Source organism: Dendropsophus ebraccatus, chromosome 7 (genome assembly GCF_027789765.1).
Source record: "Dendropsophus ebraccatus isolate aDenEbr1 chromosome 7, aDenEbr1.pat, whole genome shotgun sequence".
Taxonomy (NCBI): domain Eukaryota; kingdom Metazoa; phylum Chordata; class Amphibia; order Anura; family Hylidae; genus Dendropsophus; species Dendropsophus ebraccatus.
Window position 1 is genome coordinate 110,575,765 of NC_091460.1, and position 14,607 is coordinate 110,590,371.

The 14,607-nt window shown below is 42.7% G+C and overlaps 1 protein-coding gene across 3 annotated transcripts in view; it reads right to left on the reverse strand.

The window, feature by feature from the left end:
- The window catches only part of PSD3 (pleckstrin and Sec7 domain containing 3), a 286,235-nt gene that overhangs the window by 229,428 nt on the left and 42,200 nt on the right, over nt 1-14,607 (reverse strand). For 2 of the 3 annotated variants that reach the window (XM_069978141.1, XM_069978144.1), the window contains exon 2: nt 129-243. In XM_069978141.1, coding sequence (XP_069834242.1) covers nt 129-243 — 115 coding nt within the window. Of the gene's footprint in view, nt 1-128; nt 244-2,247; nt 2,473-14,607 lie in introns of those variants that run through there. The other variant, XM_069978142.1, reaches the window with a different exon arrangement.

Sequence of the window (14,607 nt, forward strand, 5' to 3'; positions counted from 1 at the left end):
CACTGAATCACAGGTAATGTCTCTTCACTGATCATCCTACAGCTTATGAGATGGGAAGCTTTCATCTTTTAGTAGTTCTTCTTTCCTAGGTTTGTCTGTCTAGATGCTAACCTGGCACACAGGCTTACCTGGAGCTTTGTCATCTGGTGTTGGTTTGGGCTCACCAAATAAGAATTCATATTTCGCCTTTGCAACATTCTGGGAGTGCGCTGATGTGTTGTTAACCCAAACGTACCGTTCTGCCTGTGGGGGAAAAAAATATAAGTATATTAGTAGAAGTAGTAGAATACCATGCATTCCATATTATTTATACCAGCAGCTACAGAAAGACACATATATATATATATATATATATATATATATATATATATATACACATACTGTTAGACTATATTTGAGCCAAGACCGTAAATGGCAACAGTATATATCATCACACTTTTCAGCTGCTATCCTGAAGTAACATCCTGAGAATAGGGTGAAGCCTAAGATACCATATATAAAAAGCTTTACATTTGACTATGACAATCTGCCCATAGCAAGGCTAAAGTGTAAAAAGAAAAAGAAAAAAAATTTATAATAAAAAAAATTACATCATTCCACTATGGGAGCTAAAACGTAGATACGATTATCTTAAACCGTATACACTAAAACATACTCAGACACTAGAATGCTGCCAAGTCCCTAAGGACCAGTTAGAGAATGACACAAAGGAAGAGCTCCTGTATCAGACCCTATAGGGGGAGCGGAGAGATGGAACAATAGTCTGCGTCCTGCTGTATAATTACAAGGCAGATCGCTGATATACAAGCAGGGGCATACACAGGGTTAATGGGGGGGATCACAGCCATGAGGACAGGGACATGTTATCACTCACTGCTAAGTGTCAGTCACTGACCAGTCATTCCCTTTGGTGTATCGGGGCAGGGACATCTCTCTAGTTACTTTGCTTTGGGGGCACAGGGAGTGGTAAGTGGTGTTTATTATGCTCTCCCCTGCAGGCTGAGAATTATTTTTAAATTACCTGACTTCTTCTTTAACCCCTTCACGTCAGAAATCTGTATATCCTGTGGGGGTCCCGATCGCTTGTACTGACGGGCTTGTACCTCCGTCCTGTCGGATCGGCATTCTATGCATAGAGTCTGCTATCAGGCAGGCTCTATCCATAGATAGCCGATAACACTGATCTATGCTATGGCATAGCCTAGATCAGCACATGCAATCTATTGATTGCATGTTTTAAAGTGATAAAAAGTGTAAAGAAAAAAAAAAAAAAGTGTAATAAGGTTTTTAAAACTATTAAAAAAAACCTTATAACCCCCCCTCCCCCCCAATAAACATTTAATTCTACCTTTTTGCCCATTATGAAAATATTTAAAAATAAAAACAAACATATATTGTAGCGTGCAGAATTGTCTGATCTATTAAAATATAATAGTATAAAACTGGGCAAAAAAAAACAATATTTTTTTTTCAGTTTTGCTGCATATTTTACAGAAAAATTAAATCCGTCATTGCAAAGTACAATTGCAGAAAAAAATAAAGCCTCGTGCGGGTCTGTAGGTGAATGTATGCAAGTGCTAGGGCCTTTAAAACACGGGAAAAAAAAGTGCAAAAATGATAATTGGCTGCGACATGAAGGGGTTAATAAATAAAAACAGACGATTTTGTCAGATTTCACGTGTCGGTAAACAGGAGCCAAAAGCTCAAGGCACATGTATACTGTCCACATTGTCACGTGACTACCATATACTACAAACATACAGTACACACTATACACTCACAACTGTGACGTCCTATCCCCACCACTCCAGTGACAGAGCCCACCACACCTCTCCCTTCTTTATATAATACAGTCTGCCACCTGCCGGTGAAGCGCGCTCATTACACAGGAGGTGTCTGCCGCCTCTCCCTATAGAAATATAATACAGTCTGCCACCTGCCGGTGAAGCGCGCTCATTACACAGGAGGTGTCTGCCTATAGAAATATAATACAGTCTGCCACCTGCCGGTGAAGCGCGCTCATTACACCGGAGGTGTCCGGCACTCGCCAGCAGAGGGCAGGCAGCTGTATACACAGGGCAGCAGAGGGGTCAGAGAGTAGAGGGAGAGCTATATCCTCACCGCTGGGGATCACAGAGCAGGAGGGGGAGCACCGAGCAGTCCTGGGGCACCCACCACCGAGCTGTCCTAGTAAGCAGCTCCCCATTGGCTCTGCACATGGCGCTGGACACACATACACACACTTACCTTGTCTGCTGGCTTTCTTTCATGAAGACAGCCTCCTAAAGTAGCAGGGGCCATTACTCCCTGCCCCCTCCCCGTGTGGCCGTGAAGAGCCAATGTAGAGATGGTTCCTAGGACAAAGGGGGCGGTGACAGCTGCAGGACAGGACCGGGTGCCCTCACTTGCTCTTTGATCTCCGGCCAGAAGTGATGTGGACACGCTGAGGCTGTGAGCAATGTCTCCCCCTCCCTCAACTCTGACTGTTGTGTGCACATAGCGCTGTCTGCCATCTGCTGGTGGCACCGGGTCATCGCACGTGTAATTCTCTCCTTCCGCCAGCAGATGGCACCCGTGTACACGCTGCACATGTACAGTGAACCAGAGGAGTGAGGGCACAAAGGGGGATTTATCACCGTGCCCCCCTCCCTATTGTGTGTGCCCGTGTATATGGACAGGAGAGGCAATAATAATGGATAATCACATTGATCAGACAGAAAATGCTGATCACCAGTGCTGTGGTGGACTAAACCTAGTGCAGGTGTCATCAGTTTATAAGACATTGGACAAGCACAGCATCCCTTTCATAAGGAAATCAGAGCTCACAGGAAGACAAAGGATTAGAGCGTCAGTGAGGACAAAGGATTAGAGCGTGTTCAGACGTAGCGTTTATTCAGGTTTTTCTAGATTTACAAAGTACTGCATACTATCAAGGCACAATTCTCATTTCTGTAACACAAAAGGTCAGCAAATATAAGGTGTCAGAAATGTGTCAAATCTGGCTGGTAGACCGTCATGGCGAATCCGCACCAAGCTATGCAGACTTGTGTGTAAATCTGTGCGGGATTCTCCGCTAATAGCGCAGGTTATTGAGCTTTTCCGATATTAAAAGAAAAATTCCACATTGCAGGTCATTTTTTGGATTTTTTTCCCAGCATGTGAAAGGGTTTCTTAAAGGGAATGCGTCATCAGAAAAGAAGCTATTGTTTATGTTAAACATATTTTAGATTTCTTTTTCTATTTTATTGTGTATACTATGAAAATGATCCTGAAATTGTGAAGTTTTTTTCTGGCCAGTGCTTGCATTGTATGGTAAGCTCTCCTTTCACACAGTACCAAAACCTCTCTAACCACACAGTGACATTATACTGACTGAATTTTTGCAGACACAATCAGATCATAATGCATTGGTCTTCACTATCACCGTTTAGCCAATCAGCATCTGAATCGGGGGCGGGGCAGCACTACTCAGCCAATCAGCTTCTGAATCGGGGCATCACTCGTCAGCGATGTCCCGTCTCAGCTTCTTGAAGACTGTAAAGACTGGAGTGGTAGAAGACTGGAGCAGTAAGTATACTTTGCCTGCTCCCCTTTCCATCAACAGAGCACTGTCTGGCCACCAAGTGGTTAACCACCCTGAACAGGGGGAACCTAGTTAGATGCTCATGTCTCCAATTGTTTTCAAAGGGGCTCGTTACTTGAGTCACGCACTTAAGTATTGGAAAAGCTTTAGTAACTTATATGATTTTGTTCTGTATGACCAACATGGTTTTGGATAAATACGTTGCATAAACCTTTGAGTAAACCGACAGAGGTCCCTTTTTGATCTGTGGACAGGACCGGCAGGGGTCCGATATTTAACCATACTATTGACTGTCTGAATATGACATACAGACACTGAGACTGGACCAAGACAGGACCAGACTTGAACTTGGACAATTATTGCAGTCTAGGTCTTGATCCGTATACCATTGTATATATGTACAGGAGACTCATTTTGGCCAATTTCTGACAATGAATGTTAACTGTTGGTGGCCCACATTGTCATTGTACAATAAAATTGTTTTGATTTCACGCAGAACCCTCCCCTACTCATTTACACATAAAAATGCACATATAATAAAATGCAAACACAATAAAATGCACACATAATAAAGTGCACACATAATAACACACATATAATAAAATGCACACATAATAAAGTGCACACATAATAACACACATATAATAAAATGCACATATAATAAAGTGCACATATAATAAAGTGCAGATATAATAAAGTGCACATATAATCAAATGCGCACAATAAAATGCACATATAATACAATGCAAACATAATATGCACATACAATGCACACATAATAATATGCACATATAATCAAATGCACATATAATTCATTCAGATTTTACCCTGGAGTCTCTGTAGAAAAAGTCTGATAAGTCCTGCCATAGCCCTACACACCTACTTATATAAACATTGCTATATATAGTTACAGGAGGCTGTATACAGAGGCTGCTCCTGCAGAAGGTCTCCATGTAACATTCTCTGCCGGTCAGTACAAAGAAGCATTCATCCTTATGAACACAGGGGCTTTTCTAGCTGGAAAGACTCGGACATTCCCCTATGAAACTTGGAATGTGAGACTAATATTTATTTATTAGAGTAATGTTCCTAATACCCCTCTATGCCGCCATTCACACAGGGGTCAGCTATAAAAAATCAAATGTATGTTACACACCGATTAGCCATAACATTAAAACCACCTTGTTATTGTGTAGGTCCCCTTTGTGCTATAAAAAAAAAAAGTCATTCTCAGCCATGGACACTACTATCTGGCACCATATCCACATTAGCAGCACATTTAGCTTTGGCTGTCCAGGCATGATGGGAATTGTAGTTCTGCAACATTTGGAGAGCCGAAGGTTCCCCATCCCTGCTTTAAATCCTTTAATATGCAAAAGAAGAGCCAGTGGAGCCCCATTTAAGAGTCTCGAAACACAGGACTAGCCAGATATCCCTCACAGGCTCTTTTGCATATTCATTTTTCCCAGGGAGCAATGCACCTAGGATTTCACTGCATTGAGCGCTTTAACTGGAAGCCGGCAGTGTTATCGTTTGGCTGGTCTCCCTGAGATCGGCGATCTGTTTCTCTTAAATTCTGTAAGGCCAAGTTCACATATATCAGAAGGTCCGGCTCCCTCCTTTTACCAGAAACTGATGACAACTAATGGTAAAAATGCATCAGTTATCAATGGCGTCCTATCATTAACCATCAGTTGTTGGACATGACAGATGGAAAAACGCTGCAAGATGCATCCTTTCAGGGCCGGCGTCAGCACCCGGCTTACCCGGGCAAGTGCCGGGGCCCACAGTGCCCCTAGGGGCTCAATCCTGCCATTACTCACTTAATAATTGCTGAGGGAGAGCTGTCAGCAGGGGACATGCAGTCTCTGCATTGCATTATATTGGTGTCTTTTAAACACCAATACAATGCAATGACTAAGAACTGGCTGGAGGTAGGGAGCATTCACCTCTCTGCCCGGCTGGCCAGCGTCTCCTCCGTGCTGTTGATCAGCTTGATCAGCACTCCCTGCACCTTTCTGCCCGGGCCCAGACCTGATTAGAGGAGGCCAGAGCAGCTCAGGCCAGGAGACTGGTGAGTGTACAGAGGGGAGGGGGGGGGGGGGGGGCATTTTTTTTTTTTTACAGAGGATGTGACTCTCTAAGTGCTGCACCCCCAGCATGTACTGCTAGTAGGACATGATGGGATTTGTGTCTTGGCAACAGCTTAAAGTGACTGTACCACCAGGCCCAGGCAGAAGCACTGGAGGCGGCCGACTCACCCTTAGTGGAAAGAAACCTCAGCCCCTCCATGACGTGACTCCATTAGAATCAATGGAACCCTATCATAGAGGGGCTAGGGTTTCCTCCCACTAAGGGTGGGTCGGCCGCCTCCAGTGCTTCTGCCTGGGCCTGGTGGTACAGTCATTCTAAGAGTCACTTGTTTGGAAACACTGATTTGTGTAACAGTTAATTTAGTGCAGTGTTCTCTAACCTGTGAGTTTCTAATTGCTAAAAAAAACCTACAACTCCAATTGTGCACTGTTGGCAAGACATGATGGGAGTTGTAGTTTGATAACAACTGAAGAGTCACTTGTTGGGAAACATGGATTTTGGGACAGTTTATTAGTCCAGTGTTCTCTAACATGTGATTTTCCAGTTGCTGCAAAACTACAACTCCCACAATTCACTGCTGGCAGGAAATGATGAGAGTTATAGTTTGACAACAGCTGTTTAGGAGAACAGTTTATTTACTCCTGTGTTCTCCAACTTGTGACTCTCCAGTTGCTGCAAAACTTCCATCATCCACTGCTGGCAGGACATGATGGGAGTTTTATTTTGACAACACCTGCAGAGTCACTGGTTGGAAAACAATGATTGAGGTGGACAGTGGCCCAATTTATCTAGGGCATTGGCACAGTTCATAAGGGCAAAATGGCAAAGTTCTTTTTGCACAAAGAGGGGCACAACTACAGATAGGGGCACAAAGAGGGTCCTGTTAATGTTTGGGGGCATAAGAGCTTGTATAGAGGAGGGAAGGGTGCTTAAAAAGTACATAAGATGTTGCCTGGCAGAGGGGGGCATCTATAAGGGACATGCAGTTTTACTGTCTCCACATGAATTTGCTCTACAAGGGGCCGCTGAGGCTGTGTCACCCAAGGGCCCACAGAGTCCTGGATCCGGCCTTGCATCCTTCCATCCTACTTGTCTGACCATCCAGTGTCCGGATTCAAGCACAGGATAGTATGAACTGGCCCTTCCAAATAAATGGGATCAGTTCAAACGTTAGTTTCCCTCCAGCACTTTGCTGCTGCTCCGGCGGGAAATAGAGATGGATCCTTCTGAGAATCTGGGGTTTCTATACCTGAACTTTTTTTCCATTCCTCAAACTGTTCCTAAACTATATATATGAAGTGTGGCCGGGTGTATTATCCATAAGGCCTTATTCACACGTCCCGTAAAGTTGTCCGTAATTATGGATCCGTAATCACCGTTCAATGTACAGCACATTGATTTATATTGGGTTATTCACACACTCCATAATCCATAATCCACTCCATGATCCATAATCCAACACGTCCTGGTGCGGATTATGATTGCAGTATGGATTATCAATGGAAGTTTATAGAATTTGTGGTTTTTACGGACGTCACTGTAAAAAACATGGATCAAATCTATGCAAACTAGATTTGTGGCCCAGAAAAATCACTGAAGGTGTAAATGAGGCCTAAGAGGCAATGCCGTTGTCCTGAGGGAGGACTTCATCTGTGGATGATGGGAACATGGCAAAGTAACATCCACATAAATGCCAGGACTCTCCAGTATCAATGAGCTCTGTATATATGGACCGTGCATATAGGGATGTCTTCTTTCTCTGGATTAGGACTCTAGAAAACTTGTTGACATTTGACAGATCCCTTTGCGTTCTCTGAACTGCTTTTCCCAGTAAACAACATTGCCCAGTTATCTGTGTTCACAGGTTTACAAACCGGCGGAGCGTCTAATGAGATGCAGCTTACACTTTTATTTTTCAGGCTTAACAAATTTGGAATGACACGGTGTAAGGAGCGCTTTGTGCAACTGTCCCATTTTTAACGCTTGACTTGCAGATATATAAAACTAGAGCGTCAAGAGCGTAAGGGGAGGCAGAATAGTTTTCTTGTAAGTGGTGCAGGTCCTGATCACAGCGCTACATACATATTTTTTAAATAAGTTGGTTTCAGAAAGTTATATAGATTTGTAATTTACTATTTAAAAATCTCTATTCTTCCAGTACTTATCAGCTGCTGTATGTCCTGCAGAAAGTGGTATATTCTTTTGAGTCTCACACAGTGCTCTCTGCTGCCACCTCTGTCCATGTCAGGAACTGTCCAGAGCAGGAAAGGTTTTTGTATGAGAATTTGCTTCTGCTATGGACAGTTCCTGACATGGACAGAGGTGGCAGCAGAGAGCACTGTGTCAGATTGGAAAAAATACATCACTTTCTACAGGACATACAGCAGCTGATAGGTACTAGAAAACTGGAGATTTTTGAATAGAAGTAAATTACAAATCTATATAACTTTCTTAATCCTGTTGATTTGAAAGAAAAAAATAATTTGCCAAAACACCCCTTTAAAACAACATCGGAGAGTCATTCCATTTCCATCCATAATGTTTGATATAAAAAGCTTTATGTAGTTGTCTCCTTGAAAAACATAGTGTTACAGCTAAATCTGTGACACATCAAATATGAAAATGATTCCAAAGCATAAAATCATCTCGGCATCTTACACTTATATTATTCGTGTCAACATTCAAGTCCCAGTGTGCATTTAGTCAGGATGACAGTGGTGGGAAATCATTGGAAGCTAAAGATGAGACGGCACTCTGAGCATGCTCTTACTGGATATATAGCATGCCTAGTGATCTCTGAGGAGACTTGTCTGTGCCAAGCTAGCTGATAGAACTAATATGCAATCACAAAGTGTGAATTGTACATTTTTATTTGATCTGAATGTTAAAGGGGTACTCCAGCGAAAAGCTTTTTCTTAGTAATTGAAACACATTACAAAGTTATATAACTTTGTTATATGTTTCAATCACCTATTTGCCCCCCTTCCCTATCTTTCCCCCCCTCAACTCCCAACAGGAAGTGAAGTAAACTCATTCTTACCTCATGGCTGTTGACCCCTGGCTGCTCTGTGGCAGCCATTTTGTGACAATGACATCATCAAGAGGGAAGCTGGTCTAAGCCAGCCTCTGTCAGATGACTCAGGTTGCTCAGCTCTGATTGGCTGAGCAAGTTGTAAGCCATCTAACAGTTTAAGTCAGTTAGACATCACAGGAGACAAAGTGCATTGTGGGAAAGCCCAAACCAGGAAGTGAAGAAAAAATGAAGACACAAACTAAAACTTTAGGGACCTGTAAACAGCATTAAACTCAAACGAAGACAGACTCCGGAGGGATGGTAAATGTAAAAACTATCATTGATTGATTGATTTTTTTTTTTTAATCAGCGCCGGAGTACCCCTTTAAGAAGCCAGTTGTTGGTATAAATTATATAGAAAGGTGTTACACCACACGGCCAGAATTCATATTCATATGTATTTTGAAATGGACAAGGAAAAATTATAATCGAAAGATATCTACTTCTTTATTAGACTAATTTCTAGATCCAATAAGATTTTTTAGTTATTTTACTGTTTCAACATTATAGACAGATGGCCACACCATATACTGGGAGCGATAGGCTGCATAGTGCATCAGCTTATAAACAACCTTTGTGTTTCATCACAACAGTATGCAAAGTGAAAGTCAAGGCTGTCACATTCAACTAGATCAATGTTATTCTATCATTTTCAAGTGTACTTTTCTCGAAAAATAAAAAAAAGGAAATCAACAGGGGTTGAGATTACAAGCAGTTTTGCCATACACTCTCTTTATTTATTTTTTTTTTTTTCATTTTCTATGTTTAAATTTGCATTATACATATGGTCAAACTGTGCTTCATGCTCCCTCCGTGCTGATATTTGGTCTTTTCTCTGTTAAAAAAAAAGGAGAGCTTACCGTACAATGCGAGCACCCCCAGGGTTCTCTGCTACTGAATGTACCACCTAGCACCTGGGGGCCATATGTATAATGTTGATTCAAACATAGAATATAAAATAAAATAGAATACTGTATATTGCAAAACTGCTTGCGATTTCTTTAAAAGAAAAATTGTGACAGTGCCTCTTTAACCAATGGGATTTGTGTTAAAAAAAAAAAATAGATGATTGCAGTTGAATAAATTGAGCTATCTACACTTGACGTGACACGGTGACCCATAATTCCAGCAATTTCTAACAGCTAGCTCTTGAAGATTAAAAATCCCTCCTACCTAGGCACAGACGATGCTGACAGGCTATGGTTTACAAATATCCAAACTCTACAGCGGACACGGGCGAGAGTGTCCCCAAATGGCTGACATAATAAGATGTGTGACAATTAGGTATTACAGAGCCCTTTACCTCGCTGGCAATAGACGGGGGGCGTGACGGACTGACAGCTGGACAGATGGAGGACTTAAAAAACACTGACAGCTTTAACAGCATGTGTTCTTCCTATACTGAAGACAAATGGAGAGGTTAGATAACTGCGATGCATATTCCCAAGCGTTCTGTGCCTATAAACACTGTCTCATATACAAGAAACAGCACCATACAACCAATAGGTAGCTAATATCTAATATCTCCCTACTGAACAGCCAAAACAATCCCCTATCCTCAATACATCCTCTAGATAGGGAGAATCATTGTATCTTGCTGGATGCTTTAGGCTAGGTTTACACAATGTAAAAACAACGGCCGTATTTCCTAACAATGGGCGTCATTTGAGAAATAACATCCATTGTTTGCCGTTGTTATGAATATCTCTACCCTATTAATATCTCTACCTAACAAGACTTCAGGTAGGTTGGCATTTCAAAGACAAATGGATTCGTCACATTCAAATAAGGTGTATTTATAACTAGGCTTGAGCGGAGCTGTCAAACTGTTCGGGTTCAGCAGCGTTATCCAAACCCAACGTCCAGCGTTTAATTCTCCGCAGCTGCAGAAGTTGGATTTTGGATTCCGCAAAGGCTTCCTGGAAAACATTGATATAGTCATAGACCAACAGCTGTATCCATGTTTTCCAGGACTCCCTAGGGAGGCCTACAACTTCTGTAGCCACCGGTAATCAAATGCCGAGTGTTCGGGTTCGGATAACATTACAGAACCTAAATATTTTGACAGCTCCACTTAACACTAGACCTAAGTAATTGATAAACTGCATATTTCCTACAATACATTATAATTAGAGATGAGCGAACCTTGAGCATGCTCGAGTCCATCTGAACCCGATCATTCGGCATTTGATTAGCGGGGGCTGCTGAAGCTGGATAAAGCTCTAAGGTTGTCTGGAAAACATGGATACAGCCTATGACTATATCCATGTTTTCCACATAGCCTTAGGGCTTTATCCAAGTTCAGCAGCCACCGCTAATCAAATGCCGAACGATCGGGTTCGGATGCACTCGAGCATGCTCCAGGTTCGCTCATCTCTAATTATAATGTATTACCGGCAGCTTACATTATTAAGATACAGCGACCAAGTAAATCATGTAACAAAGAACTGAACATGGATGGATGAAACCTCTGGCCTGTTTCGAGCTGTGCATAAAGGAAAGCTGCAGCACAGGAAATGCACAGATTACAGCCACTTTGGGAATACAGGCAGACATAACTGTAATGTGTTTATTCAATAACTACAGGATCCAATTTTGAATGCATTCTCCACATGTTCAGATATAATTGGGAATTGCCTGAGGAAATGTTAGCTCATTGCAGAGTGTGGCACACAGGCCAATGGGAGCGTATAGAAATGACTACACAGAGTGCAGCCTTCATGTATGGGCTGAGCATTCCGAGCATGATAATGTGTCCAGATTAGAAATATTCCTCAATAAATGCGGAAAGCAGGGAAATTACAGAAAGCATTTCTAATCATTGATATTATTTCAGTGCTATCCGCTGCACTACATAGTTGGAACCTAGTAAATGTGAGAGCTCATAGACTACTATACTAGCCTAGGTGCCGTATACATCCACTTTAAGATGATAGTACATGTTTTTTCCCCACTTAAATTGTTAAATGTCAGTCAAAAAAGAAACGCTCTAAAATCTTGTACAAAGCACCATATATGACATGTAGTAGCTAAGGCTCCGTAGGTCTGGAACCTACCGGGTGACCCATTAACCTCTTAACCAGGCCATTTTTCATTTTTGCACTTTTATTTTTCCCATCTCATCTTCTAAGAGCAATAGCCCTTTAATTTCTTTCTGGTTGGAGCGTCATTTTTACTGCATAAACAGTAATAAAAATGAAAAAAAGTTCAAACGAAATTCAAATTAGAAGACCAAAGGGGCAGCAACTGCATTTCTAAGGGTCTTTTAGACAGGCTGACCTGTGCTTGTAAGCGAGTGATCAGTCACACTTCCTAATGTTTACTCCAACAATTGCCGGGTGGTTCATGCGGCTCTAATTTCTCCATCGTCCACCACACATCCCCTTTTGTATGAATTTTAGGCCTGTATAAATGATCTATTCATGCAACGAACGAGTGATGTGTGGTGTCCCACCACGAGTGCTTCTGGTCTTTTTACCCTTCGCAAAAGTCTGTACTTTAAAATGGAAGTGGTAATGAAGTAGTACCCAAGTTTTGCCACTAGATGTCGCTGTTACGTGTATTATGTACCTAGGTATTGTACGGCTCGATGTAACTAAAGGGTTATTGTCTTAGGATGTGTGCACCAATGGGAGTTCTTTCTCTTTTTCTCTTATCTCTATCCTTTTCTTTCTCTTGCACTCTCTTCTCACCCACTCACAGCACACCTTATAACTGCTGTAGAGGAAGGACGCAAGCCAGATTGGTCCATGTAGTAGCCAAGAAGGGCCCTGGCTGCTGCCAGGTCCTCTGTGGACAGTCTTACTCTGGTCTCTGTAGTGAACAGATGCACAGGAGACACCTTAGCACTCTTTAAAGCAGCACTTCCACACATTATGCAGTGCTGAGCACACTCTTAGAGGACAAGTCAGGGATCACCCCAACCCACGCCGAGAACCAGTCTAAAAGAGCAGGACAGTATCCAGCAGAAGAAAGGAACTGATCCAGATAGAGTAAGTAGGCTCCTAGCAACTTTGCTCTATCTCGCAGCGTGGGTGTAATTGGAAAATTCTGACGACAAGGTCTGGGGCTTGTGTCACCCTCTAGGACAGGTCGCCCGACACTGGTGGGCAATAGGTGGCGCAAAGACCAAAGAGTCAAAACACGGGCACAAGTATTTTCTCTACTCTCAAGTATTCTACTGATTCTCATTCTAATGTTCTGGCAGAGCACACTTCTACCCTGAGTTGGGACTCTGTCGACATCCTCCTCTCTACTTCTCAGAACTTCTACTACCTCTCAGCACGCAACTCAGTCGGCGCGACTGTATCTCTCTCTCTCACAACTTCCCAGCACAGTTCAAGTTACTAAAGATATTATCAGGTTAATATCTTAATACATATCAGTGTATTGAGTCTTCCTACAGTAAAAAAGAGTTTATTTATTTTAACTGGACTCAGTGGTTATTCGCTAAGCACCTACACAGCCATTGCTTCCTCCTTGGGTCATCTCCCCTTTCTGTGGGTGGCGGTACCAATAGTCTGGGTTGGTCATAGCTTCACTCCCAACCACCGTGATAAGCACCGAAGGGACCCCCTCACATCCCGTCAGGTCACCGTCCACAGGGGAAAGGATATAGCTAGCCCCTTTAAAATAAAAGCAGGTGTGCCAGCATACCTGTGTGCCCAACTGGTACTGGAATCACAACAAGCAAACATCTGGCTGAGCTATATTCCGACCAACCACCATAGAAGTGGCGTCAAACGTTACCACCTAGCAAGTGACCGATCGAGCGTACACCACAGATGTCTCTATCGGTGACTGATAGCTGACCCTTTTACACGGCTAATTACACTAATAATAATAAGATAAGAAATTATTAAAGGAGAATGCCTCTTTCTTCACTTGTCAGACTCTTATTCCCCACTCTCTGCCTCCTGCAAAAATCTGGCAAAAGCAGGTGTCCAGTGGAAAAACAAAAACATGATATGAAAGGAACCCACCAGACGGCACATACTATTCTACACCGTACTGTACATTCTCCCTATTGTCACTTGCAGCTCCCTCCGCCCTTGCGCACCTCCCTTGCTCACACACTGTACCAGGAAGTTACCTTCTTCTATCCTGCCTCAGAAATAGCACCTAGGGATTTAATCCTGGTATAATAAGAAATATAACATTTGCCACATCACAATGATTCCCTATGCCCCGTGCATAATCTTATAAATTGCAATGTATCACCGAAAAGGCCTCCTTGTCCAAATACATTACTCACAGTCCATGGGTTGTGCTCTCCTGTTTATCTGTGTTGCCAAAGGGACTGTCCACCAGCAGTGCAGAACAATGGAGGATTTGCATGCACAAACAACACACAGCCTTCCTGCCCCAGGTGCCCTCTGTATTGCCCAGTGCAGCCCCTAGGCACCTGCCTTCCAATGGCCTCTGCACTGACCCAGTCTATTCGTCTGTAAGGGACACACTGGAGCTGCGTCGCTCAGAGAAAGAGCTTCTGAAAGATTTACTCATGTCAGCAGCACGACTCAAGCCTTTTGCTTTTGTTTGAAGCCATGCAGCTCTGAAATCGGATACCCAGACTAATCTGTGTTCCCTGGAGTCTTATCACAGCTCTCACTATGCACCTTCCCCAAAGACATGAGAACGTACAACTATTATCTCCCATATATGTTTATCCGAGAGCACTTTGTACATGTGAGTTACATTTATCTACCTACTGTAGTAGAAGTCAAGTGGGGGCTGCTAGCCCACCCCTAAACCAAACCATGTGGATCTAATAGAGGACAAGATGCATAGAAATAGTGGGTTGGCAAGCATAATACATAACACAGCTTAACACAACATAGCAACTACTTTAAAGCAA